At 43.1% G+C, this 27,802-nt stretch overlaps 1 protein-coding gene across 1 annotated transcript; it reads left to right on the forward strand.

Annotated features, from left to right (window-relative positions):
• Positions 1 to 528: 528 nt before the first annotated feature.
• eif3ha (eukaryotic translation initiation factor 3, subunit H, a) lies at positions 529 to 27,549 on the forward strand. The gene is made up of 8 exons (XM_030783990.1): positions 529 to 615; positions 4,178 to 4,334; positions 18,416 to 18,583; positions 20,053 to 20,152; positions 22,001 to 22,150; positions 23,595 to 23,715; positions 26,550 to 26,682; positions 27,230 to 27,549. Exons 1-8 carry the CDS (start codon positions 535 to 537, stop codon positions 27,325 to 27,327), a joined length of 1,008 nt encoding a protein of 335 aa, XP_030639850.1. The 5' UTR covers positions 529 to 534; the 3' UTR covers positions 27,328 to 27,549.
• The last annotated feature ends 253 nt before the right edge of the window (positions 27,550 to 27,802 follow it).

Raw genomic sequence — 27,802 nt, forward strand, 5'->3', positions numbered from 1 at the left:
TTTTTTTTTTTTTTCCTGTCATTGGTTTGGTTTTATGTAATAAATTTCACAGGTAATCTACGAATAGAATAGATATGTGTACATTTTTAAAAACCAATGTTTTGATAATGTCTTAAATGGAGATTGAAGGTTTATTTTTTTGGAGATCAAGTGTATTTGTTGAAATGACATCACATTTTGTAGTCTTCTTATGATGGCAAATATTATAATTAAAAGTTACTGCTCTTAAATATGTCAGAGCTCTGAATTTTATACACGCGATCGATGACTAGGGTGGATCATGTTCGTAATGGCATTGCCTATTTTACATAAAGATCTGGTCATTTTTCTGTTGGAAAAGATCATGGGCTAATTCGTTACAAGGTAATTGCATCTTCACCTCTTTTGTCTATACTGATTAGTCTTGTCTTAGTCATTTCTTCCTGGAGGAAATTTTGTGAACTCTGCTTTTTCTAACGGATAGAATAGGCGAACGTACAACCCTGTACCCCGGAAGCAGTACGTTTTACTTCCTTTGTCTCTTCGCGTGAAATAATGGCGGCCCGCAAAGAATCAGCGGCGTCAGCGTCCAATTCATTGGATTGTCCTGTCAAACTGATTCAGATCGAGGGGCTGGTGAGTTCATCTTGGGCGCATCGCACATTTGTCTGTGTCGTTGCTCCTCGAAATCGCAATCTAAATCTGTTTATGTGGCCAGCAAGTCAACGAAGCGGCTGGGATACCTCCTCACATAAAGACTTTACGTCAGCTATTGAATAAAATCGCGTTAAGCTTAGGTTTCTCGCAAGGCGTATTTTAACAGGTTACAAGCAACGTATATTGTCGCTGATCGTAAATTTCTCGCAAGAGGTTTTGTACTGAACTCGGGTATGTTACGGTTGTTACGGATGGTGAGCGCTCACGGGAACCTTTAACCAGGTGCCGTCATGTTACGCACGAGCATCTTCCACAACTTAACGATTGCTTAGAAGTAATATGAACAATTCACGTTTCGCCAGTTTTATTAGTATACGTTGGCACTCTTTTCCACAGGCATAAAGCAGCATTATAGGACACTCAGCCTGAAAACCCCAGCGACCGATCCATGGACCACAGTGGCAAGGAAAATCTTAATTAGGGTGAAAAAAAAAAAAGAAAAATACTTGCGTGGAGCCAAGACTCGGGCGCCCATCCACATCTGGCTTGTCTGCTTGTGGGATTAAAGTAGTTACCATACTGTAATGGAGTGGAGCTGTGTGTGATGCTCGAAGCGTTCTTACGCATAGGCGCATTTCAATGAGCTGCCAACAGGGGGCAGTCACATTTCACTATCAATGTAATCCTTTCAGACCGCGCTGACATTTCCGCTACGTTAAAATAGCTATTGGCTCTGCCATTCCATCCGCAGACGATAATAACTTGTACTTTCTTTCATCTGCAATTTCACGATTTTCTCCAGTTGTTCTCCTCGGAAACCATTCTGTGGTAAAAATGAAGAGAGTTTCTGCCTAATATAAGACATTAGACACCCCCCCCCCCACTTCTCTCTCTCTCTCTCCCATACACCACTCCAAGCTGGCTCCAGTGCTTAACCTAATTACGCTGCATATTACCAAACCAAGACTGTCCATGCTCTACCCTGCAGTCTGCATCGGGCACAAATATGGGGCAAAATATGCATTGAGGGTAGAATAGTAAATAATTCACCTGCTTGTCTTTGTAGTGCTGCAGTTGCTTTACATTGCATCATTCGTGTGCTGAGACCAGCTTGAAAGGTGGCCCTCAAACATCATTTAACTATACTGTACATGGATTAAAGTGGGTGGAAAAAAACAGTATACGTTTTCTTAAAGAATGTGTTTCAAAAACAAAATAGGTAGGTGATGTCAAAACCTTGAGAGTTCTCTGAAGTAATTAGGCTAGCTAAAATTGTGTTGTGCAGTTGAAACAATGCTGCGCGTGTATGTGTTTGTGTTTGTGTTGGTATGCTATGCAGTACTGGAGAAAGAAGAGTCAAAGCTATGCTGGAATAGATGCTGCAACCGCTCATTAAGTATTCTGTCATTGTTGCTAAGCTAATAGAGGTGGAACGCAGGGAAGGGTGGAGGAGGGAGGTGTAACGACTTTGAACCTGAGGTAAAAAGCCAGCCCTGTGGAGCTCTCCTCCTAGCCTGGAGTGACAACTCCTCCAAGTCGCCTGATCAAGAGGAATGAGGCTCTGTCTTGGAGTTCGCTGCGATGTCGCCTCTCTGCTTTGCCTCCTTCTGCACGAATGCTTTCTATCATCTTACAGAAAGTATTCCTGATCCAAAAATTGCTTACCACTTGCTTCCGTTATTGCATATACAAATACACACACATGCAAACATGATCTCCCAGTACTTTTTGGTAGGGACAGAACAACGTGACTCATTTTACTGAGTTCTGCTCAGAATGAAGACATCATCATGAACTGGTGCTCTTTTTATGTTCTAAGATATATTTTGATTAGACCCTGATGGGTACCATGTGTCTCAGTAAGCAACGACTCCTTAGCAACCCGAGTGAACCAACACTTAAGCAGAATTTTGTGTGTGTGTGTGTGGAGGAGGAGGTGTGGGTGTGTTTGCAGGCAAACATCTCTAAACACACTAAAATAAATGTAATATACTGTGCATGTAATCAATAATTGATGTATTCTTTCTGATAGAAGCGCTTTCCAGTCAAGCCAGAGGTACTGGTGCTTGGTTTTTTTTGCCACACCCCACCCCCAAACCTTTGCTTTGCACTGTCCTTCTCCTCTCTCAGTTTCATTTTAGGAAGCAGGTGTTTGGGGGCCATCATAAATGATTTAGGGGGACAGAGGGTTTTTTTTTTTTTTTTTTTTCCCCACCTCAAAATTCCTGTCAAGAAAGACCTCAACTTGAGATGAAAAGATTGCCAGGTTTTTGCTTTGCGAGTATTGAGCTTTTCTTTTTTTTTTTTTCACTTGACCTTAAAGCCTGTTGCAAGACTTAAAAGAAGAGAGGATATGCCTTGGAAAAAAAAACCCCAGAAAATCGTTTCATCCCATGTCTTGACTTGAGAAGCTTTTGTTGTGAAGCTGTGTATCGTTTACCTGCCCACTGCTCTTGTTTCTGTCGAAAGGGCAAAAGGCCAGAAGGTTTTTCTTTTTTTTTTTTTACCTCCATTTTGTTTTTTTAACCTTTTTCCCCCTTCGTCGGACTGTCAGAACACACTGACGTACGAAATATTACAACTTTGGTGGGAGAGAAAGAACCAGACACTTTTTCGTTTTTAAATGCAACCAGGTTTGGCTTACAGCGACCCCCTGAGCCCTCAGAAATGTGTGAAATAATCAGAGTTAAAAGAAAAAAAAAATGCTAGCGTAATCCAGTAGCCGTGGCCATCATCAGATTTGGTGCAATGTCTGTACCACAGTAGAACTAATTTGGTGGGGTTATGGTGGAGGTGTGGAGTATTGGGTTTCTACTAAAGACCCTGGGCCCTGTTGAGTTACCATCAGTGACCCCATCAGTCCCACCGCCCACCCAACAGCACCACCTTTCTAACATCCATCAGTGGCTTTTTATCATGGTCTAAAGCAAGAAAAAAAAAACGAAACAAAGTGAAAATACAGCCAGCAAGTATTGTGAATTTCACACTGGGTTGGTCTGAGTAATGCTGCTTTTTTTTCTGAGAGATAACATTCTGGAGAAACAGAATAATGTATTGAGATGGTTTCTCTCAGTCAGTATACTCTTAAATTTCCTCCTGTCTCCCTGAGCTGAGGTGTCTTGTTGGATTTGACCTCCTGGAATTATCTCTGTCTAAAGTATTGTGGACAGGACAAATTTAACATTTTAATCTTGCCTCTTTATCCACCTCATTATTCAAGTTTTCTCTGTCTCTCGCTCTCTCTCTCTCTCTCTCTCTCTTTCGCGCTCTCGCTCTTTCGTATTTGTCTTCCCTCAAAGCCCTGTTGTTTTGGAATGTTGTGTGTTTGTTCTCACTGGAATTCTTTGGCTGTTCTCTTTCTTCTCTTTTCCTCTTTCACTTGAAGTCTCACACATGTAGGGTAGATAGCTCACACTTACAAACAAATCTCTCTCTCTCTCTCTCTCTCTCTCTCTCTCTCTCTCTCTTCTCTACCACCACCACCTTCCACCAGTCACACCCACGCTTGCATCACCTGACTCTGTGTTCCTTTGCTCCTCAGGTGGTGCTGAAGATCATAAAGCATTACCAGGAGGAGGGCCAGGGGAGTGAGGTTGTACAGGGGGTTCTGCTGGGCTTGGTGGTGGACGACCGGCTGGAAATCACTAACTGCTTCCCCTTCCCCCAGCACACAGAAGATGACGCCGACTTTGACGAAGGTAGGAAAGGCACACAACGTTTCGAAATGTTAACGCCATTTCAGATCGATTTTCTATTTAATCTTTCATTCGATTCAGTCTCCACCCCTCCACCCCTCGCTGCGTTTGTCTCATGTGTGAGCAAGAGATCGGTAATTAAAGGTGGTTGCCATGGCATTTGTTGATGTAGTTAAAAATACTAGTATTTTCATAATTCGCCCCTGCGCTGTAGCATTTCACTGGTCTCTGACTGAGAATGTAGCATTGTTAGCTGACTTTGCTGCACTTGTCCAGCTGAGGCTGTGATTGGCTCGGGCCTCGCTGCCAGGCTAGTGTCAGGGCTTCCAAGAAGGTCAGCTCCCCAATCCTTTTTACAGAGTGAAAAAAAAAACAAAACCCACAACGAGAGGGAGACCTTATTGTTTGAGGTTGCTTGTTAGTGCTTGGCTAACCACCAAGCCTTTCGACTACACTAACAAGCAGCCGTCTCAAAGTTCAGCGAAGACCAAAGGGCAAGCTGGAAACGGGCCACCAGGGGAAGCTGTTGGTGAATGCATTCTGTTGGCATGTCCTTTCTTTCTTTCTTTCTTTCTTTCTTTCTTTCTTTCTCTCTTTCTCTCTTCCTTTCTTTTTTTTTTTTTTTAATGATGGTTTCCCTTAAGGGTGGACGGATTTTCTTTTTGAGGTTAAGACGTAAGAATGAACAAAAAATTGGGGTCAATGTGAGGGGGTAAGACTTTTGGGACAGGTGTAAGTTTCCTAAAACGCTTTAACGTGAATGAGATCCAAGCAGAACGACCACAGTAGATGTTTTGGCTCCACTGAGTGATGTTGAGGAAAAGGAGAGGTTTTAATATAGACCAAAAATAGTAACCCTACATGTTAGTAAAACGGGGCTGACCCTCACCACGTTTGTTTAGATTGTGACCTATCTGTAAACCCTAGACCCCACTCTCCTTTTAAAAGGTCATTATTCTGCCTCTTGTTCCCGCTGGAGCAGGCTTCGACTTGGCCAGGTTATCTGCCCCTGAGTGATGCGTCCTCTCTCCATCCGTTTTCAGCTTGCGTGCTAGCCTCCGCATAATTTTAGATTTTCACATCCTGTGACACATGATGAGAGATGTGACACGAATAGATAGATCTCAGGTCGTCGCAGGCAAAGGCGGGCAGACAGACAGCCCCCCACCCCACCCCCCCACCTCTTCAGTTATACCCTCACGCTATCAACAGGTGACAGTATTGAGCTTCTCTTTCATCCTGGCTGTCGCAAAATGGAGGACAGGTAGGTACATCTGAGTGAGAGGGAGAGAGAGAGAGAGAAAGTGAGAGTGTGTGTGTGTGTGTGTGTGTGAGGTAAAAGAGTGTGTGAGAGTGAACTCTTGAGTCTGAGCTGGGTAGCTGTTATTGATATTGCAGTCTGACTGACTGATCTGGGATCAGTTAAAAGGAGAATTGATCACAGCAGCTCATTCACAGCACCAGTATGAGTATGCAGAAAGGAGGAGATGCACCAAGTGGATAATTTGCTGAGCTGGTGTGTGTATGTGTGTGTGAGGGAGAGAGTGAGAGAGTGTGTGTATGTGAGAGAGAGAGAGAGAAAGAGAGAGAGAGAAAGGGAAAGATGAACGGAGAGAGTCTGTACACGTTTCAGTCATGCTTTTGACCCCAGTCTTAACAGATGCTGGACCATCTCATGTAGTTTTTTTTGATTGGTTTGGATTAAGGACTTTTAACTGTGAACCGAGACAGTGGCCATGAAACCTCACTCTTGAGAGTCACGCCGGCTGCCCGAATGAAAAGTCTCTCTGAACTTGCAGAGGGTGCAGACGGAAGCTGAAGCTTTCCCACACGTTCTCCTTTATCGATGGACTGGTGCCCTTACTGCCAACCAACGAAAACGTACAATCAGATTAGTCCACAATGTGAGTTTTCTGATAAGCTGATCCGCTGGCCGGCTGCCCCCCCCCCCCCCCCCCCCCCCCACCACCGTGCATCAGAAACATAGCCTTTCACTGCAAAGACACCTTTCACTGGGTTACTGAGACGTAAGACATCGGACAACTTCGAGAAGACTCGCAAGACGACTTTCTCGATTTGATTGAGTGATGGAAGTCTATTATTTTTGATTGAAGGTTCCACCATTGATTTTGGCGGGGGGGGAGACAAACTAGGGGGTCATTTTTTCTTTTTCTTTTTTCGAAGACGAAAACCAACCCGAGCATTGACCTCGTGAAATTGCCGGGGAGCTGCGAGATTCGGTTCGACCGAGGCTGGCGTCAGTCCCCCGATCCCCCCCTCCAGCTGGCCAGTGCCCCTCAGTCAATAAGACGAGATTCTCCGATCTATCTCTCCCGTCCCAGCCCCCCCCAACCCCCACGTCCCTGCCCCCTGTGAGCTTATGGGAGATCGTCTGGCACTGTCTTAACTGGCATCCTTCCCATCTTTTACTTAAACGGCTTGATTTATTAATGGTCTCTGAAACCTCTGCTGAAAAGAGAGCCATCCCGTCTCGTCTGAGGTTTTTAGCGAATTGCCCTGCCACCCTCTCCTTGCCACTCCGGGAATAATTAATCACAGATCCCCGCAAAAAAGCAGAAGTGACTCCTTACGGTTGCACCTTACTTTAAGGAGCCCACAACGTTCTTTAACAGGATAGAACGCAGGGGTCCTCTGGAGACATTCATTCATATTTAAAGAATACCCGAAGGCACTTTTCTCGTGGCAATTTCAGAGGGCAGGTAAGTCGCCAATGGATTCGTCCATATCTCTCTCTGACTAAATGAGAATATTCTCTGGGAATTCTGGTTTGCATGGTTGACATGCCAAACTGTTTAATTCGCTAAGCTGTTAACACTTGGATGTATGTGAGAGAGCGGGGGGGGGGGGGGGGGGGGGGGGAGGGGAACAGTCACTAATTTTAAGTTCTGGTTTGGACCACACTTGTCGGTGGCACAGAATCTAATACGAAGCCCCGGGACCTGTGAATGGGCCATCAAACAAGAATTTGTTGAGAGCTTCAGAACTGTTCAACGCTTAATAATATCATTTTTTTTGTACCAGGTTGCATGACACAATTACTCATTCAAGTCTGTGTGGGCGGATTTGATAATGAGAGTTACAAACCACTGGTTATAGACTCATCAGTGGTCATGCCCTGCGTTGGCTCATCAGTATTGGATACTGATTTGTTTTTGTTTTTGTTTTTGCTTTTTTTGGGGGGTGGGCAGGGCAGGGGGAGGGGATTAACATGAGAAGTCAGTCAAAAAAGGTATCTGGTGAAGAGTTTAGAACTGAGGGTCGAGGCCTGTGGTGTTAAATAAAGCCTCCTTAACCGTTTTGTCTGGTCCAGTTTCGTCCCTTTTAAACCAAGTAGGATAATTCATATCACCCCTGAATTGTCATTATCTGTCTTCCTCTGCACGGCACCATCTGACTCAACATGTGAACCTAGGTCAGGATCTGATTTTAACCACTGACCTCATTCATGACCCAGGAGTTCTCAGGTGTTTAAACATACATATTTACTTTGATGCCATGGTTACCAACATAACCATGATTCCAAGGTTAATTTGCATATCTCCCTTTTTTACGAACAGCTTGAACATCTTTTCGCAACAAGTTTAAAAAAAACAAACAAACAAAAAAAACCCCAAGTAAAGCCACCTCAGTGAATTCTTAGGTTTTAACTTCTCTTGCTTTATCCCATTTGTAGACTTAAAAAGTCTTGATGTGTACAGATTTAACTTTAGCATGTTTAAGGGCCTGTTTCTGGACTAGATTACATTTCAAACGGGCAGCTTCCATTTACAATTCCATTTACTTCAGGTCTAGGCCCAAATCCACATCTGAGAAACTATCTTTTAAAAAGTTTTATCCTAAGTCTTATACTTTGGCAGGTTTTAACAGTTGCTGTCGGAAAAATGTTCCGTTTTAACATGTCAGTTCATGGTCCATCATTAAAAGAATGACCTTGGTGAAGTGGCAACAGCACAGAAGCGACTGTTCAAGCGACCTTGTTCATTAGAATGCGAACAACACTTCTCGACTTTTTCATTTTAGCACCGAGGTCATTTCGATTCTAAATATACGCCCTAATGTCAGTTGTTATTACACTAAGTTCAGCTGAGTCCAAGCTAGGATAGAGGATTGGCCTGTAGCCATGTACAGCAGTGGCAGAACAAGTGAAATATGGGAAAAATAAAGGCACATTTGTTCAGATGCCATGTTCTCGGTTCGCAAACAAATCGTGATTTTATAGGCCATTACTTAGGCTATGTTTTCTCCATCTTGCTCCGAGCTTTCGTCCTAACTCATTATTAGGAGAGTTGCGGCCGGCCGAACGCCGCCATAAACAATGTTTTGATCATAACGCAGTGCTGCATTTCTATAACTGTCTTTATTGCGTCTCTTAAGGACACACAGACCTGGTGAGCTATAGCTGAGTCCCAACTGCTCGTGGAGCACGTGCAGTCGTGTAATCGAACGAATGAAGAAGAATACGCATGAAACACGGAGAATTAAAAAAAAAACAACAAAAAAAAAACTACGAATGCAGTAACCACAGATAACTTTAAGCTCAGCCCAAACAAAAGACTTGTTCATTCTTAAAAGTACGTCAAAATGTGTATGCTAACGTTGTTCGCGCGCGCCAATGACAATGACAAATCGGCCTGACTATAGTGCAAATAGTTCCACTGTTCACCGGCGCATGTCTTCTGTTGTGCGACTGACAACAGGAGCTTGCAAATACCTTAACATTCATTAACAGGACCCATAGAGTTCTGAACAGACCGTATTCGCTGTCTGTGTTACCTGTTTACTTGGGATCCATTCACTCGGTAACAGTGCTAGAAGGGCTAAAAGGCTTTCTTTAATGTTGATAAACAACGTTCGTTTGCCTAATTTATTCTTTCTCCGTGCTTATTAGCAGTCACGGCCTCAACGTAGCAGAGAAACAGCATGCATTAAAAGGCTCGAAGCCTGATGCAAATCTCCTTTCATTTGATGTTCATTTTAATGGTAATATCACGCCATGGGTAAATGTGGAATGAGAAGCTACTACACGTGTTTGTTTTTTCTTTCTTTCTCTCTCTCTCTCCCTCTCTCTCTCTCTCTCTTTTTTTTTTTTTTTGCGCCTGACTACAAATATGACTCAGCAGAATTTGATAGGTTGTGTTGGCTGTTATGTTGTGCCTGAGTGATTGTTCCAGTAAGGTGCCCCGTCTTATTCTCTTGCGGTGTCTCTGTAAATCCTATTGAATTCTCTGGTTTGTCGCTACACTCGGGAATCCTACAGTTCATTGGAGATTCGCATGGGATTCTCTTCTCAGAATGAGTGTGAAATATATAAAATCATCCACCATTTTCACATTGACACCGCAGCAGCGTTTTTTGAGACAAGTGATTTTTTTCACCCCTCTCTCCTCTCCTCTCCTCTCCTCTCCTCTCCTCATCACCTCTTTCTTCTTCTATGTTTCGCTCTCTTTCCCTCTCTCTACATTTTATTTCTCTCGATCTAGTATGAGGAATGAAACTGGTTAGAAGCTGAAGGACTGTGTCATTGTAACATATGCCCAACACACGTGCCCTGGTGCTCTCTCTCTCTCTCTCTCTCTCTATCGCCACATGCCCCCCCCCCCCCCCTCTCTTTCTTTCCTTCCCTCTTTTGCTCCTTGACAGATGTGTGTGTGTGTGGCTGGAGGTAAACAGCATATCGAGTCGTGCCGTCAAGTCCGGTGCCTGTGAGGCACTGCTAATTTTTTTTTTCTCTCCCCCACCCCACACCCCCCACCTCCACCACCTACCTGCATAATGGACCCGGCTGCTGCCGCTGCTGCTTCGCCTTGTTCCTTTTTTCTGTCGGGCATCTCAGATTAGCTGCAATTAATCTTAGTTAAGAGAACCCCCTGCGCCTGTGGTGACACTTTGTAGCCGAAGGGATGCATCGCAGCCCCCCCCGCTCCTCCCCCCGAAGCAGAGGGATAAACATCCACATTGCTTTTTTTTTTTTCTTTTTGCCTTGGCCTGGCCTTATCGTACACCCTAATGGGACAGAGCCCCACAATACCGAGCTACAGAAAGAGAGAAAGATAGAGAGACAGAGTGTGTCATTACATCAGTCACCCTTTGTACCTCTTTTATTCTCTCTCTCTCTCTCTGTCTCTCTCACTGTCTCTCTCTCTGTCTCTCTCTTACTATCCCTAAGAGGTTCCTTTCATGTCTGTCTATATGGAGGGGGGCAGCTCTGCGAGATTTCCCATGCCGACTGACTCGCGTTGACTGGGGAATGCGCTCCTGATGCATTCCTCCCAACGCTTTGCCGATCCAATCCACAATAAATGAGAGTTATGCCTCACCTGAAACACGCCGGCCGTAAGCTCGCTCTGCCCCGTTGTTTGCAGGTTTCTAAGATCAGTCTTTTTTTTTTTCCTCAGCGGAAAAGACTGGGGGGGGGGGGGGGGGGGGGGGGGGGAAGAGAGGGGCAGTTCATATATTTTCTTGTTTAATGACATCGTGATGTGTTGTGTCGGTTCCTACATTTACATGCGTCGACAGGAGGGTTGGTCTGGGGAAACTGGTCTTGGTCAGGAGCGTCAAAGATTACGTGGTGAAAGAAGCATGGTAGAATGGGAGACCATTGTGAATAGCTGTTTTTCTCAAGTGTGTGAGGTCATCTGGTTGCTTGGATTATCTCCACCAGTCTCTAGAAACGAAGCGTGTGTCAGACGGTCTTTATTTCGATGACATGCTTGCTTTTTCTGCCAGCCCTTCGAGAATCAGATCTTCAGAATTCTGATAGGCATGAATAATGCATTTCTGTCTTCATTCTGTTCAGATCATCGAGACCAGTTGAAACCATTATATTGTCTTTTAGTACTTTGATGGCTTTTTTTTTTCTTTTCCATTCTTGATTGTGAAAGGCTAGCTTGATATCTGGTGATATTAGTTTATTAGTCACGATTTTTTTGTTTGTTTGTTTGTTTTGATATGTAGTAGCATCTGTTAGAATTGTCATTTGGTAATAACCGTCATGGCTGTGAATTTCTAGTTTAAGATTACTCCTCTCCTCACTGCAGATGTTGTGTTTTGCTCTGTTGCTGTGAGAATTCACATGAATGGTTCAAGTCAATCTGTGTGGTTGCTTTTGGTTGGACGTACATACGGTGCAAAATGTCATGCGGTCAATTACTGGTTGTCATCTTTAACCCCTCTCCTTTGTACCCTGTGATTGACAGATTGCGCGATTTCCCCAGATGATGAATAATTCAGAAGTCACTCTCTCTCTCTCTCTCTGATTAAAATGTGACATTAATATTGAAGTTACCTGCCCTGTTTCTTGTATGTGTGCAAATCTCGTGCCATGTATTTGTGTCACGTCTGGTGACTGTAAATCAGTCGTGCTGGCACCATCGATACTCAGTGTGTTGAAGTACTCCTATAACATACTGATTAATGTTGAGCATAAGCAGGTTTTTTTCTTGTTTAATAAAACTGTTTTTCTTTAAATTAACCTTTATCTATCTATCTACATATATGTATATATATATTTATATACACACATACATACATACACACACACACACACACACACATACACACACACACACACACACACATATATTTCTCTTGTGCTTTCTGTTTTGTCGTGTCTAATCAAAGCTGTTCTGGATACACAAGAGTAATGACAATAATGTTTTGTTCCGTCTTGTAACCCAAAGCCTCTTACATCAGAAGCACGACATGACTTAATATCTGCCAATTTAATCTTTTCCGTATGCCATAAAGGGTTACCCCATACTGGACACACTTTGCCAAATGACCTTGTGTTGATGCAACCAATCCCATTCAGCAGTAACTGAACCAATTTAAATGACTCATTTTTCTGTTTTAGACACGAACTAAAGCTAAATTTTGGCTTGCCCTCTCATCATGGAATCACATTATTATTATTATTATTTTTTTTTTTTTCGCCATAAAAGACGAATCATTATTTTTTTATCTGATGTTGGCTCTCATTATACACCCTCACACCACGTAGAGGCTGGTTGTGGCGGGCGTAATGGCTGATTTTGTCAAGAAAAAGTACGGAGGAATTTTCCAGCGCTGTGACAAATCAAATGTCAGTGCCCATTCAGGTAATGACTTTCCCACGTCCCACTTGGCTTATGTTTTGCTCCCAGGGCATGACAGGCAAGTCCAAAGTATTATAAAAACGAATGTTCCTCCCAAGGTGGTGTTATGCAGTACACAAGTAATTTGGGCGGACAGAATTCAACCCTCCGCTGCTTGTCACACGAGAAAGCTTTTGAATTATACAGCCCGACTGAAATTCTTTTAGCTGCAGAAACAACGGCTCGGCGACGTTCTGCAATCACTCCCTCCCTTTATATTTGCTTCGTTCAAATGAAATGAAACGAAACCGCGGCTTTCGGTTCAAATGAAACCGTTGGCGCAGACCCGCATCTGTAACCACACTTTGTACAAGAAATCAGCACGTGGAAAATGTAAATCCATTGAAAATGGTCAGTTTCAAATCGTGAATGGTTTTTAATCCAACTGGCCTTATTTTTTCTCACGGTCTCAAGAAGAAAAAAAAAAAAAAACGAAAAATATTTAGCTCATCGTTTAAGTTTCCCTTAGCTTTTCTTCCAGCTTTATCAAGTTGTTGAAATTTATACAGGAGGAATTCGGCATTTGACGTCAATTTCCTTTGCTGGGTACTGCAGTAACATGCAGTAGTTCAGCTGTGAAAAGTCAGAATTGTGGAAATGCACAGAGTAAAGGAAGGTGTACAAATAATTCAAAATTGTATCACATTCTCATTCACAAGGCTTTACCTTCTTTGTTTTTTTTTTTTTTTTTTTTTTAAATCTTCTCCTTAGCAACAAGGTTGAAACCATTAAGAAGAGGTAGAAAATGTAGGGCAAGATGACATCTGTCTGCTCCTTCAAACCTGATCCCAGAACACAAGGAGCCCAGTCAGGTTACCATGGGGATCACGATGACCTGGGCTATGGATGTTGATGGCCAAGGCTAAGTCTCAACAACCTCTGAGGAGGAGACAAACCTTGCCAATGCACCATGGACAAGATGACCTTTTTTTCTCTTTTTTTTCCCTTATGATATGTTTAAAAATTGAATGAACAGGATCATGACAAATCACCAGATGTTGTAGCCAGTTGGAAAGTGCTCAGACAAGTCTCTGCAGTACAGCTCCAAAAAAAAAAAAAGGTCCTACAACATTTTTCATCCCTGTTTATGAAGTGTAGATTGCATGCTTCCGGAAAGGATGCAGCTCAACGGAAGTCTTGCTAAAATACAATCAGTAACTCCACTTTTGATGTATGTAAAATGGTCCTCAGAAGATCAAGAGGGGGAAGTTTCTAGAAGACGTTTACTTGGAGGAGTAGACAAGACCGATTTAGAGTCAAGGCGAATTTGAAGAATGCCAAAGTTTAGGTGATGCTGAATCACTTCAAATCACAGCGAATGTGTGAGTTCATCCCATTCGTCGTTGTTGGAGACATTGTTGTTTGTCGAGGTTGGTGAAATGCGCTTGTGATGACAGTGTCCCAAATATTCCGCGACTTTATCCTGTATGGTGAAGTGGAAGGAAGAATATCTCTCACCAATAAATCCCACCTTTCAATTTAATTTGACGTTCGCGAAAAAGCTTTCAAGATCCTTTAAGCCGTTGGGGGGGGGGGGTGGAAACAAAAAAAACAAAACACCTGAAGATAATGAAGGCTTTTAATACAAACTGAAATATTATGTTAAATCTGTAATATTACACCTCTGTAATCTGTCCCAAAATATTAACAAAAGGATGCTAATGTTCCTCACTTTGAATTCCAGTTTTGGTAGCCTCATTATACAGAAATAATCCCCATTGACAGAGTATGTGACTCTTGTCAGTACAGGAGGAACGGCGGAATAGTGAACAAAGACGTAGCTTATTCCTCAGGGAATACCCATTTCCCTCTGCAAGGAATCTGACTGGAGTCGAAAACTTTTCTGGTTCTCATTTCAGTGTTGTTTTGTATAAGATATATTCACAATAAATTCATTTGTGCTCAGAATTTTTTCTTTCTAAACAGACATTCAAAAGTATATTTTGCCAGTGTTTTGAAGCAAAAAATGTAAAATGAAACCTAAAACTACAACCAGTTTTCACTTTATCACCAAAAAAGTTGAGTTGAGCTCGGTTGAGTTGAGCTCGGTGGACGCATGGAGCCAATCAGTGGATCCCGTCGACCAACGGGTCCGGGTGATCATTGGATGACAGGTGGTGGTTCAGACCTGCTGAATGCCATTCACACAGATGTGGTGACTGCATCCAGAACCTTAGGGAAGATCTTTACCCCCCCCCCCTCTGCCCTCACACCCAAATGATGGTTAGATTACAAATTAGCTACATGTGTTCTGGATGCAGTTTCAATCGCTTGCTTTACTGCATTGTTTTTTTTCAGTTTCTTTCCCTCTACTTATACAGTTTGAAATGGGGGGGGGGGGATAGAGAGAGAAGGCCTTAGAGTCGCATGACAAATTATATCTCTGCTGCTCATTGAAATTCAGCGCCCTGTGTCACAAAACGCAGTAATGGCAAATTTAGTTGTTAGCCCTTGTGGGTATGCATACGTTTTGCTAAAGCCCAAAAAAAAAGAAAGACGACGGTAGTGGTAAATTCATTCCACGCGCTGTCCCTGCAGGGAACGGCTGCTGGTCCACAAAACTGCCAGTCATCTTCCGTTTGAACGTAGATGGAGGGAGCGAATGAAGAGTGAGAGAGGAAATGTGTGTGTGTGTGTGTGTGTGTGTGTGTGATTTGCATGATTACATTACAAAAAAAAAATCACAGCTCAGGGAAAGCTATGCTCTATTTTTGTGTGGGGAGGGAGGAGGGGGTGTGGATTGAAGGGGTGTGGGTGTGTGTGTGTGTGTGTTAGGGGTGGAGGGGTGGGGGTGGGGGGGGGGCGCTCAGCAAATGTAAAAAGCAAACTGCATTAGGTTTTGGTTACCGGGCCTGTACACTGCGACTGCTGTTATTAGCTTTATGAAGAAAAAAAAAAAACAAGCTCTCTTTCCTTTCTTCAGTCTGACTGTCTCTGCTTCTCTCTCTCTCTCTCTCTCGTTCTCGTTGTATACTCCTTTCTGTCTCTATGAGTTGCTCTCTATCTCTCTCTCCCTACTTCCTTCTCTCCCTCTCTGTCTCTCTCCCTCCATCTCTGTCTCTCTCCCTTGCTGTATGTGTCTTTCTGTCTGTCTGTCTGCTTTTGTCTCGCTCACTCACACTCTCCCTATCTCTCTCTCTCTTTGTCTCTTTTGCTCTCATTGTCTCTCTCTCTCTCCCCCACCCCGCCTCTCTCTCTCTCTCTCTCTCTCTCACTCTCTCTCTCTCTCTCTCTCTCTCTCTCTCATTCTTCGCCCCCCCCCCCCCTTTTCTCTTTCTATCTGTATTAGTGTCTGATTGTGTCCTGTGTCTGTTGTGGTCAGGCTGTATTAGAGTGATAAATGTCTCTCTCTCTCCCTTGCTCTCTCTCTGTCTGTCTGTCTCTCTTTTTTTTCTGTATTTGTATGTGGTTGTGTTTTGTAGCTGTTGTGGTCAGGCTGTATTAGAGTGATGTATGTCTGTACGTGTATGTGGTTGTGTTTTGTAGCTGTTGTGGTCAGGCTGTATTAGAGTGATGTATTTGTGTGTGGTTGTGTTTTGTAGCTGTTGTGGTCAGGCTGTATTAGAGTGATGTATGTCTGTATGTGGTTGTGTTTTGTAGCTGGTCAGGCTGTATTAGAGTGATGTATGTCTGTATGTGGTTGTGTTTTGTAGCTGGTTAGGCTGTATTAGAGTGATGTATTTGTGTGTGGTTGTGTTTTGTAGCTGTTGTGGTCAGGCTGTATTAGAGTGATGTATTTGTGTGTGGTTGTGTTTTGTACCTGTAGTGGTCAGGCTGTATTGGAGTGATGTATGTCTTTTGTATGTGGGTAGTGAAGTGGACTCTCCCACATTCCACATGTACCAGACGTTTCGCTCTCCTCAGGGAAATGGGACACAGCGGGAGGCTTGTCTGATTTGGCTTCCATTGAGCCGAGACCAATTTTAGAGCATCCCTGTCACCCCCCCCCCCCATCTCTCCTTGCCCCCCCCCCCCCCCCTCGCTCCCCTGTGTGGAGACAGGGGCTGGGTGTGATCTCGGTGATATTTGCACAGATTTCTGCTGTTTGTTTGGAGTGGAGTTGTGTCTGTGTGGTCATGTTGATTTCCCTGCTTCACCCCCCCCCCTCCCCCTCCCCTTACACAACCACCCTCCCCCCCTGAAACGGCACCTTACTGTTTGACTTTGACTTAAGACATCGGTCTGACTGTAGCCCCCTGTAGCCCTGGTTCTCTTTGAGAAACGCATGGCAAACAGCATGCAAATGAAGTCCAAATGAATTTGGGTTTTTTTTTGTTGTTGTCGTTGGCGTTTTTTTGTGCTTAGTCACTTTGGATTGGTTTTCCTTTAAAGGTTAGATCATATGTGGCTATTTTGTGTGTGTATCTGCGTGTGTGTGTGTGTGTGTGTGTGTGTGTGTGTGTGCTCTCGCACAAATGAGTGCTGGGGTTTATCTCTTTCGCCAACTCTCTGTGAAATTTTGTCCCTGCCTTGAGGACACAGTTCAGTTCTATATAATCATCTCTTAAAGCTGGATTCCACCATTCTTTTGCAGTTTGCTCTTTTGCAAAAATAGATTCTCCTGTGCTCCATCATGCTTTGCTGAAGTAGTTCGTGTGTGTGTGTGTGTGAGTGTGTCAGGTTTAGGAGAACACTAATAAATGTTTGTTCTGTCTCTCTCCTCCTTCTCGCACTCCTCTTTTAGTTGACGTCTTCCCACGAAAGGCAAATACGCGGGAACGATGCTCATTTCCTACCCGTGGCTTAGCTGAGAGTGAGAGACGGTCTCTGAAAATCTGCCCCCCTCTTCCTCTGCCTGCGTCTTGCGCCTTGTGGGGTTAATATGTGGTGTTGCTGTAGCAGGTGGAGATTATATTTATACACAGGTGCGTTAGGAGGCATATTGTGAGCGGGGGTTGCTGTGGAGTCTGGATAGGTTTGATTTGTATTTGCCTACACACGTCTGAAGATATGCCGTTTCCTCCTGACTGGGCTTTGGGCTGAGAGCGAGCCGTCCCTCCCGCTTAGTCATTCGCTTCCTGTGTAAATCCTTGTTAAAGTTCACTGCAAGCCATCTCCTCTATATTTGGCAGCACTGACAAGTCTGTGCTTTATCTGTCCATCTCTCTCTCTCTCTCTCTCTCTCTCTCTCTCTCTCTCTCTCTCTCTCTCTCCCCCTACTCTGGCTTTCTAGCGTTCTCCATCTCGCTCTCTCTCTCTCTCTCTCTCTCTCCCCCCCTACTCTGGCTTTCTAGCTTTCACCATCTCTTTCTCTCTCTATTTCTCTCTCTTCCTCCCTCTCCCTCTCTCTCTCTCTGTCTCTCTCCCTACTCTGGCTTTCCAGCTTTCACCATCTCTCTCTCTCTCTCTCTCTCTCTCTCTCTCTCTGTGTCTGTCAGTCTTCTTCCCTGGTCTCTTTCCCTCCCTTTGTGTGTTACCATTCACACCTTAGACAGTAGAAATTGGGTAGTTTTGGGGTTCGTCGTATCATTTTGGACACAACGGAATGGTTACAATTCCACCACGGCTTTGCTGCCTTTCCGTACTTTTTTTTTTCTTTCTCACAAATTAGCACCATGAGGTAGCCTGTATTGCCCTTTTTCTGGAGAAACCAAAAAAAAAAAAAGAGAGAGAAAGATACAGTGGTTTGATTAGTGATGGAACTTTTCAGCAAGGCCGACTTGTTGGCTTTCTGACTCGCAGACTGACTCTCTGTGGCACCCTCCCACACCGTTCCCTTCTGTCCAGGCGAGAAGGCTTTCGCTTTGACTAATGAGTAGTCCTGGAAATGTCAAGCTTTCTTTTGTCAGACACAATCATTTGTCATTAACTAGTATAAACCCCCTCTCTCTCCTTCTCTCTCCCTCTGTCCTTCCTTCCCTCTCTCTTTCTCTCTCTCTCTCTCTCTCTTTCTCTTTTCCCACATTTCCCCCTTCTCTCTTTCCTCCTCAGTCCAGTACCAGATGGAGATGATGAGGAGTCTTCGCCACGTGAACATCGACCATCTCCACGTCGGCTGGTACCAGTCCACCTATTATGGCTCTTTTGTCAGCCGGGCTCTGCTGGACTCCCAGTTCAGTTACCAACACGCCATCGAGGAGTCTGTTGTGCTTATTTATGGTAAGCCTCCGCCTGAAACGGTCGGCTTTCAGTAGCGGTGACCGTCGAAGGCTGGTCATGCGGAGGCGTAAGGGGTTTGGGTTCACGGACAAGTTCCAGAATTTTCTGTTTTGCAAGAGCATTGTTCTAGTGCAACAGTGAGTTGGGAAAAAAAAGAGGAAAAAACGCAGTGACTCAACCCTCTGATTGTGTAATGAACCTGCCTTGCTAAACGGACTCGTTCTTTGTTATTTAATCATTTCTCCCTAGTTTCAGCCTATTAATAATGCAGTTTAATATATGAAAAGCAAAATAAAAAATCTCTCCGGACTAGTGTCATAGTCACGCTTTGTAGATGGAAGGGAGCCAGGCAACTGTGTGTGTGTGTGTGTTTTAAGGCTCTTTTATGAATAGCTGATGGATTAGCACGTTTCTGGTCGATGAGTAATTCTCAGCTAATTTTTTTTTTTTTTTAAACACGTGTTTTTCAAACTTTTTTTTTTGTGGAGTGGAGTTGAACAATTTAGGGAAAGCATTGAAGGTGAAGATAATTAAAAAGAAGGGTTTTGACACCATTATTAATTCTTCATCAGTGTACATTTTTTTTGTATAGGTTTCTGTTTCAGTGGATATGAATATGGTTTGATCTTTCATCTGTGAAAATCTTTGTACATCAGTGTGAATAGTTGAGTTTTCTCAGTAAAGGGGAAAAAAAAAATCTATTTTTTTTTTTCTTTAAAAAGTGTGAGGCGACGGAAAACATTCCCCTAACCTCTGGAAGTTCTTGGAATGACTGACAGAACAAGATAAGGCCAGTGAAAATGTTTCTAAAGCTTTTTTTGACAACTATCTGACAACCACATTAATTCAGAACAACTCGATTACCCAAAAATACAAAGTCGAACGCGCTCTTTATGCCTCTCGTTTCGGGTTTGATTATCGAAACTGACAACAAAATCGGTTGCACAATTTTCTCTAAAGACTACAGACACCCCCACCCCCACCCTTGTACTCCAAAAACTTAAAATGAGTTTGTTGAGAAAGTGAATTCAGTTTTCAGATGATGCGGATAAGAGGGGGAAAAGGAAGACTTTGAACATGTTTGTAGATTTGATCTTTTTGGTATGTTTTGCTACACCACACGTTTTGTTTTTTTTTTGATAATAATAGGATTGCTCTGATCATAACGTATCACACTCAGCTCGACAAAAAAATGAAACGCTTATTCAGGATGCTTGCGGACCATCTGTCGCGATACCACCGGTATCTAGCCTTAAAAAAAAATCCCCCAAAAAACTGTTTGGTTTGCAATAATTAGTCGAATCTCTCAGTGGCACAGGTTTGCGTTGTAGCCTTGAACAAAAGGTTCTTTCATTTGCAGTAGCCTCTAATGCTTTGTGAGAAAGTAAAAGACTGGTTTTTATAGCTGACTAGTGTACAGGAAAAAAAATGTCGGCGCTGCTTGACTTTTTATTGTATCGTTTTTATAGATCCTATTAAGACGGCACAAGGCTCCTTGTCCCTCAAGGCTTACAGGTTAACACCCAAACTGATGGAAATCTGCAAGGAGAAGGAATTTTCTCCAGAGGGGTAATGACGGTCACACACACACTCACACACACACCTCTATGCAGAGACACACACGCAGATACACAGAATCTCAATAGAAATGTTACAAACAAAAACTACCTTTTTAAAAAAACAGCAGGCTTGAGTTTGGGCAGACATTTTAAGAAGTAAAAAAAAACAAAAAAAACAACAACAACGCATAACCTTGAATCGGTGTTACAGAGGCTATTTCGTTATCAGAGTATTTTTTCATTTCAAGTCATTTTTTTTTCTCCCTCTCTCTCTCTCTAAAAGGGGAGGTATTCTCGTAGAGTGGTTGTTTTTTATATGCCGCAGAATAATCACCATTTTTCTGTAATTTAGTTGTGTCTCTTTTGTCACGTCCTTTCTGCCTTTGCAAAAAAGAAAAAAAAGAAAAGAAAAAAGAAACTTTCCCTCAAAAGTTGAGGTTCAATGAAAAATGTTCCTTAGCTCTTTGGGCGTTTTTCAGTTCATTACAGGGAGTCATTTGCTTCGGTTGTGGCCCCTTTTAATCTTTTCAAATTCGATTTTTAAGGAAAAAGTCTTGTTTTAGCTATTTGAGACCCTGACACAACATCCTGGCACTTTTCATTCTAATTTAGCCGACAGTTGTTTGTCCTTTGAAATTGAAATGATCTGTCATTCGCTTTAAAATATCTATTTCATCATCCATGGTTTATAAAAGCATTGTAAAAATCCTTAGGATGTAAGTCACTCTCAAAAAAAGAAAAAGAAAAGAAAGAGAAAAAAGTGACATTCCTTAAAACCCAAGCATCAAAACCGTCAAGTCCGCTCTTTGTTTGAAGGGGGGGAAAAAAGGTAATTGAATTGGCAGGCATACACACATACTGATTCATTTTTGTTTGGAATAGCATCAAGGCTTCCAGTCACGTCAAAACGTTAAAGTCCAAGTCATAGATGTTCTTTTAAACTCACATATGCGGTCCCCCCCATATGTATCACAACTAATGTTTTAGCATAGACACATCACCTCATTTCTCAGCTATGATACTATTACTGTTTTAGTGACGGGAAAACATACACAGACGGTCTAAACCGCAGAAGAGGTCATCATTGGCTAATTTTTTTTTCTTTTTTTGAGTCTAATGATAATGAGTGTGACCCAGTATTGCTACCCAACCAAACAAATGTACCAAATTCATATGGCCAGCCCCTAAGCCAGATGATAATGGCTTTTAAATGGCATTTCCACATATGTGGAATGGGAGATCATGGAGACAAAGCAGAGGCAAACATGAAATGAGAGAAAAAGAAAAGAAATGAAATAAAACCAGATAAAACTAGGACTATGGGATGTGTGCTATGTAGCTGAGGACAGTGGATTTGCTATTGATTATACACGTATTGTAACATATAATTGTATTTTGTTAGGACAGTTGCACAACAAATGTTGATGAGGAAACACTCCATAAGATGCATTAATTATGAATTACTGAGCTCTCATCCAGCACACAGTAAATGCTAATGTTCACTGTCTTTTCTGATTGTTAACATATATGCTTATATGTTAGTTTAGTCAGTCAGTTGTTGAATTTTATGTAGCTGCATTAACATTGAAATATTGAAGTACTGTAAATGTTAATGTTTTATAGGGTGTTTTAAGCGCACCATAGAAGACATTATAAGTTCCAAATTTCCAGATCCGTCCAGGTCCATTACACTTGTATACCAAAAGATTATATAATGGCAGTTAACGGCAGTTCACAAGCTATTCTCATTGTAAACCTGCATGTTATTGACGGTATCTGATTCACCAACAGTGAGGATGTAGCCCTAAACCTGGAATCTTGTCATTTTTTTTCCATTGTTCCCGTCTTGTGTCGCTAGGCTGAAGAAGGCCAACATTGGCTACGAGCTCATGTTTGAGGAGGTGCCCATCGTGATCAGGAACTCCCACCTCATCAGTGTTCTCATGTGGGAACTGGAGGACAAGTCCACGGTGGCCGACAAACACGAGCTCCTCAACCTCTCCAGCAGGTCAGCGACAACGTTGCCTCAACGTTCAATGCCAACCATTGCTATATACCAACCCCCCCCCCCCTTTAAAAAATTCATAGTTAATTCATAGTTAATTCCAGATGTATCTAAACACATTTGGAAAAGAGCCTCTGAAGGATCTGCTGAATAGAAAAGTCTAGAGGGCTCACGAAGGGTTTGAGGAATGTTTTACAGATACTGAATTCCTACGGGAGAAGAGTTTTGTAATCTAAGCTAACAAATGCCACTCTGTTCTGGGCACCCGGGGGTACGGTTTTGAGTGGTAATGGTGCAGGGCTTACTTGAGTTCAGTGTTTGAAGAGTATGTGACACATCTCTTGGGAAACAGCAGACAATCACAGCAGTTGGTTCTAGAACTTTCTAGAATGTAGAGCTGTCTTGTAAAATGTAGGGTTAGAGAATCCTGTTCTTTTTACTGCACCATTACTGCCAAAAGTACAATGACTGTCAGAAGTATTCATAGTCCTTTTTGTAGTCTAAGCAGAATGCTGTTGCATGTTTAAAAAAAAAACCCCAAAAAAAACATCTTAAAAGAAAGGAAAAATAATATGACGTGTAAAAATGGAAGCTGGCATCTCTATGGATAGAAACAGGCATTTAGTTTGTTATTTGACGTCTCTCTGAAAAGAGACAGACGCAGTCTGTACTTCTGAGTCATTCTTTGCTTGGCTATTCAAACCGTCTCTGGAGTCAGTTGGTCTAATAACCCCCTCTGGTAGAGTTTCCCACCTCCTCTCTTTTGTCGAGGCCCAGATAATGCTAATTCCGTCTGTAATGTTCCCCAGCCTTGTTTACACCGTCGCCCTTTTCTTTTGTGAGGCAAATATCAACGTGGCTTTTGTAAAACAGAGAGACGTTTCCCGCGCTAAACATGTGGAGCATGAGAAGGGTGCAATTCTGAAAGTTAAAAATCGTGTCGCTCGGGAGCGACAGGGTGGGCGGGTAAGTGGGTGGGAAGGTGGGGGTCCGGAACACGACCGTATCCAGGCGACAGTATCCAGGGCAGCCCTAGAACATCACACCGAGCTTCAGCAAACAGGACTAGGGGGTTCCTTTACAGCCGAGAAGCGGGGGAAGCTAATTCGTTTAAGAGGCCTGGTTGTTCATCTGGTTCAGTGTAGATTAATGTCAGAGTGGAAACGGAATTGGGGGAGGGTGGGTGAGTGGATGAGACGCTATGTCTACAGTGGCCTGGAGGTCTCCCATCTTCTGGTGTCATTGTGAGAAGTGCGAACTTAATGAGAGCCTTGTGCCCGAGCCGTACAAAATGGTCCTTATCCAACCGAATCTTAATTTTGTTCGGGGTTGGATTTGTAATTGAGGAGGAGATTGCTGTGGTGCAGTTATGCTTTGATGTTCAGTCAACCATTTATTAAGGAAACTTAATTTGGCCATATGCGGTCTTGTCAATCTGTTACCATAGCAACCACCTGGAGAAAAGCCTCCAGCTGCTGATGGACCGTGTGGACGAGATGAGCCAGGACATTGTGAAGTACAACACCTACTGTCGCAACCTCAGCAAGCAACAGCAGCAGAAGCATCAGGTACCCTCACCTCCCTCTCTCTCTCTCTCTCTCTCTCTCTCTCTCTCCCCTTTCTCTTTCTCTCTCTATCTCTCTCTCTCTCCTTTATCTGTCTGTCCATATCTCCATCATCTCTCTCTCCGTCCCTTTCTGCTACTTTGTACTTTTCTCCCCCAAAACACTCCTCCTTCCTCCTCCTCTCTCTCTCTCTCTCTCTCTCTCTATCTCTCTCTTTCTCTGACTCCTCCCTGTTGAACATTCCTGTACATACACACACATATTCCTTATGCAGTGATAGCTGCAACAGAGACATTTGCAGGAACCTGTTTGTGAATGAAACCCAGGTCACTCCTGACCATGAGACAACGGAGCTCTGCGCTCTGTCCAACAGAGCACGCTAAATCTCTCCGTTAAATGAAAGCTGTAAAGAAATCTCTTAAACATGGTGCTTATTCCCCGTTGGCAGTGTTGCTCTTATGTGTCTTCCTGAGTTATTTCTCCATAAACTATCTGTGCCTTTGTCTACCCCTGCAGATAAGACAAAAGGGTCAGCGGACAGTTATTTGGATCTTATAAGGATGTTTTAATTTATGGTTGTGTCTCTCTTTCAAAATTTAATTTCTGTACCATTGTTATGGCTGTCAGTACGCAGCCACTGAAAGTCCCTGACCTTTTTTTTTTTTTTTTTTTTTTCTTCTTTTTTGTTTTTTTGTCATCCTTTTGGTATTTCGGCTGTATCAGTGTTTTCCACTGTGACAAGCTGAAAAACTCAAAACCTTAAGAGAGAAGGTCGAAGAAAAGAATAGTTGAGTGAGAGATATGACTTTGATGCCTGTTCTGCTGTCCACATGACCTCATATGATGATTAAGTTCATGGATTGGTTTAGTGAAACGTGCGGCTTGGCTTAGAAATCAGTGAAAGAGCAAAAAAAAAAAACCAGAGGATGGTTGAATAGGTCAAGGTTAAGTCGCCTCATCTTTTAATCGATCACGTGTCACGTATACTGTAAGACAGACTGATGAGTCCAGTGTGAAAACGGGACTCTTTTTTTTTTTTTCCCTTTCTTTTTTTTTTTTTAAATTAATTATTCTGTCAAACGGGCACCGTCTGCAGCTGTAGAGTAGAGTTTTAATAGTTTTAATAGTAATTTTTAAGGCCCATACTGACAGGAAATGACAGAAAACCTTGAACCTAATCCCCCCCTTTTCCTCAATTAACCTTCGTCTTCCCACTGAAGTGAGACGAAGACAATTTTTATATAAAAGATTCACTTGAATACCAAAAGACTCCTGAATGAGCATCAGCAGTTGTACGCAGCGCGTTGGTTTATTTCGCAAGCGCCGTTGGAATGTAGCGACCACTTTCAAACGCGTTAAATCCACCCACACAACATTGACTTTTTTTGTGTGTTTGTTTGTTTTTTTAATTTGAGAATTCGCAGCAGCCGAACCAGCTGCTTTTCCTTCAGGCCGGCCACCTTATTACCCGCTCGTGTGTGTCGGGTTTTTTTTATCGCTGCTATTGAGAGGGGGGAAAAAGTTTAAACAGTCTTGTTGTATAGCACGCTCACACATATGGTGGGGGGGGAAAAAAGAACAGAAAACCAACAGGCTTTGCCACAGGCAGGAGCGAGCATCAGGGCTACCTCTCAGGTCGCAAAAGCAATGCCTTTATATCAACCAAACTGAAATCTGCTGTAATTACACCAGTCATCAATCATTTCCGTCCTCTCTCTCTCTCTCTCTCCCTGCCTCCATTTCGCACCAGGCAAGCTGCCCCCCCAACCCCCCAACCCTGTATTCCCCCCCATACACACCTCCTCGTGTGCACCATATAAGCTAAATGACTAGCATCAATCACTGTTTAAGATCACAAGAGCACTGCTCTGTGTTTGTTCCCCTCTGTGCATTCTTAAATCACATCTTAATATTTTATTTACTTATTTATTTACTTTCGACAAAAAAAAGGATCCCCTGGTATCCTCAGAAGGGACGTTAAGTCCCTCTGTAAAGAAATTGAGAACATAGGCTCCCTTCCATCTTATTTTTCATTTCTTTTCTTCTCTCTCTTTTTTTTTTTTTTCTTTTTGTTTCCTACTCTGGCCTGTTTGATGCATTAAGACAATTTGCCCCAATTGTGACCTTCAGTCACATACATCTACATCAAACATTCACTTGTTAGGCAGCCCCGGAAACTGAACCCAGGACAGCTTTCTAGCCGCGGATCTGTCTCTTTCCATTTTAAATGTGTCAAGTCAAACTGCCTTGGAGGCGTGGCCAACGGCAAGTTATCACACTCAGATACACACAGTTGGACAGCAGGTACTGCCTTACTGAGGTCAGGTAAAAAAGAAGTTTGGAAACATCAGTTTGAAGACAGGTATAATGTAAAATGCAGTGACCTTCAGCTGTACTTTTCTGTGCAGTACCAGTGTCACTGGCAGCTATAGTATCCTTTTGGGGACAATTCATCTTCTATATTTAATTTTTTTTTTCCCCCTTTTTTTGTGCTATTTTGAACTCAGCGACTGACATGAAAGGTGACACAACTGTCATGTCTCCATTATGTACTCAGACAGTTTTGGAGTTTGATGGAATGACCTGGTAGTCCTATCAGTGCCTGCTGTCATCCTTCTCCCGACTACGCGTTCTCACTTCTCTTGATGCCGTCCTGGAGCTTTCTCTGTTTCTCCGTTATCTTCTAAAGGTCTTTCCACACCCAAGAAGCTCTGTGTGCCACAGGTGGCTCTCTCAGTGAATGGATGAGTGAATCCATCTTCTCCTCTCTCTCTCTCTCTCTCTCTCTCTCTCTCTCTCTCTCCGTCTCTCCCTCCCTCTCTCTCTCTCCTTTGCAGTATCTGCAGAGGAGGCAGCAGGAGAACGCCCAGCGTCAAAGTCGAGGGGAGCCGCCATTACCAGAGGAGGACCTCACCAAGTTGTTCAAGCCTCCCCCTGCTCCATCACGGATGGACACCCTTCTCATCGCAGGTACGTTCGCTTCCTCCATAGCTGGGGGGCGCGGGGTGGGTGGTATCGATGCCAAAGCAACAGCTATTCAGCTCTGACGAAAAGGACTTTGGTTTTCCACTAGCCCCTCCCCTCTTTCCGATTGATTTTCTAGACCTTCCCCTATGGAGCAGAAATTCCCATAGCTATGAAAGCAGGTTTTTCTTTTCTTTTTTCTTTTTTTTGGGGCACCACGAAAAACTTTAATTGGAATCACGTTTGAATCGAGTCGGAATTGATATTTGAATTTTGCTCAGAATTGGAATCGATTCCCAACCAGAAGCGGGTCCTTTTTTTTTTTTTCCTCAATTAAAAAAAAAAGAGATCAGCCAGAGCCTTGGTTAAAGTTGGTTCCGTGCCTTTTTTTTTGCATCTGAAAAACACTTAGTGAATAGGATGTTTACCTTCAAATTCTCTCACGATCTTGCTCCGATTTTCATGTGAAAATGCTCACTGAATAGGTTCTTTACCTTCAGATTCCCTCACTAGCTTGCTCTGCCTAACACCCACGTCCCCCATTTTTCCTCAGGACAAATCAACAACTACTGCCAGAATGTGAAAGAGTTTACCTCTCAGAACCTTGGGAAGCTCTTCATGGCCGAAGCTTTGCAAGGGCAGAACAATTAAGAGGACGAGCAGCGGAAAGGACTTGAAGCCGGTAGAAAATATTTTAAGAGTGTACCCCCGAAGAGTGACAAAGCCAGGTTTTTTTTTTTTCCTTTTTTTTTTTTTCCTCTCCCATCCATCAAAGAAATACAGCATGTTCCCAGCATTTTACCCAGTAAAGATCTCGTACAGAACATTTCTGAGTTGTTTATTCATAATAAACAGCACACACGTTTCATCAAACTGTTCAGCGTTTCGTTGTGTTTTTCATGTATTTGTGTGTGTCTTGCTGAAGCCACTTCTGATAGACAGGAGGAGATTCTGTTACTTGCAGGATCTCTGTCAGATAGTAGGTTGGATTGAAATCTCCCCCTAAAAAACAAACAGTGTCCCCTCCACCACTAAGAAAACAGTATTCAGTGGACCGAAAAACTGCAGTGTCAGACATACTCCGTTAACTAACGCCAAGGATGATCAAAAAGCCATGGTCGCGGAA

Source organism: Chanos chanos, chromosome 9 (genome assembly GCF_902362185.1).
Source record: "Chanos chanos chromosome 9, fChaCha1.1, whole genome shotgun sequence".
Classification (NCBI taxonomy): domain Eukaryota; kingdom Metazoa; phylum Chordata; class Actinopteri; order Gonorynchiformes; family Chanidae; genus Chanos; species Chanos chanos.

What these genes read in the sequence shown, in the direction of transcription:
- eif3ha (XM_030783990.1), top strand. Translation starts at nt 535, where the DNA reads ATGGCGGCCCGCAAAGAATCAGCGGCGTCAGCGTCCAATTCATTGGAT. An exon ending in AAGGAATTTTCTCCAGAGGG is followed by an intron (nt 20,153 to 22,000) that starts GTAATGACGGTC and finishes TTGTGTCGCTAG; the next exon opens with GCTGAAGAAGGCCAACATTG. An exon ending in CTCCTCAACCTCTCCAGCAG is followed by an intron (nt 22,151 to 23,594) that starts GTCAGCGACAAC and finishes CTGTTACCATAG; the next exon opens with CAACCACCTGGAGAAAAGCC.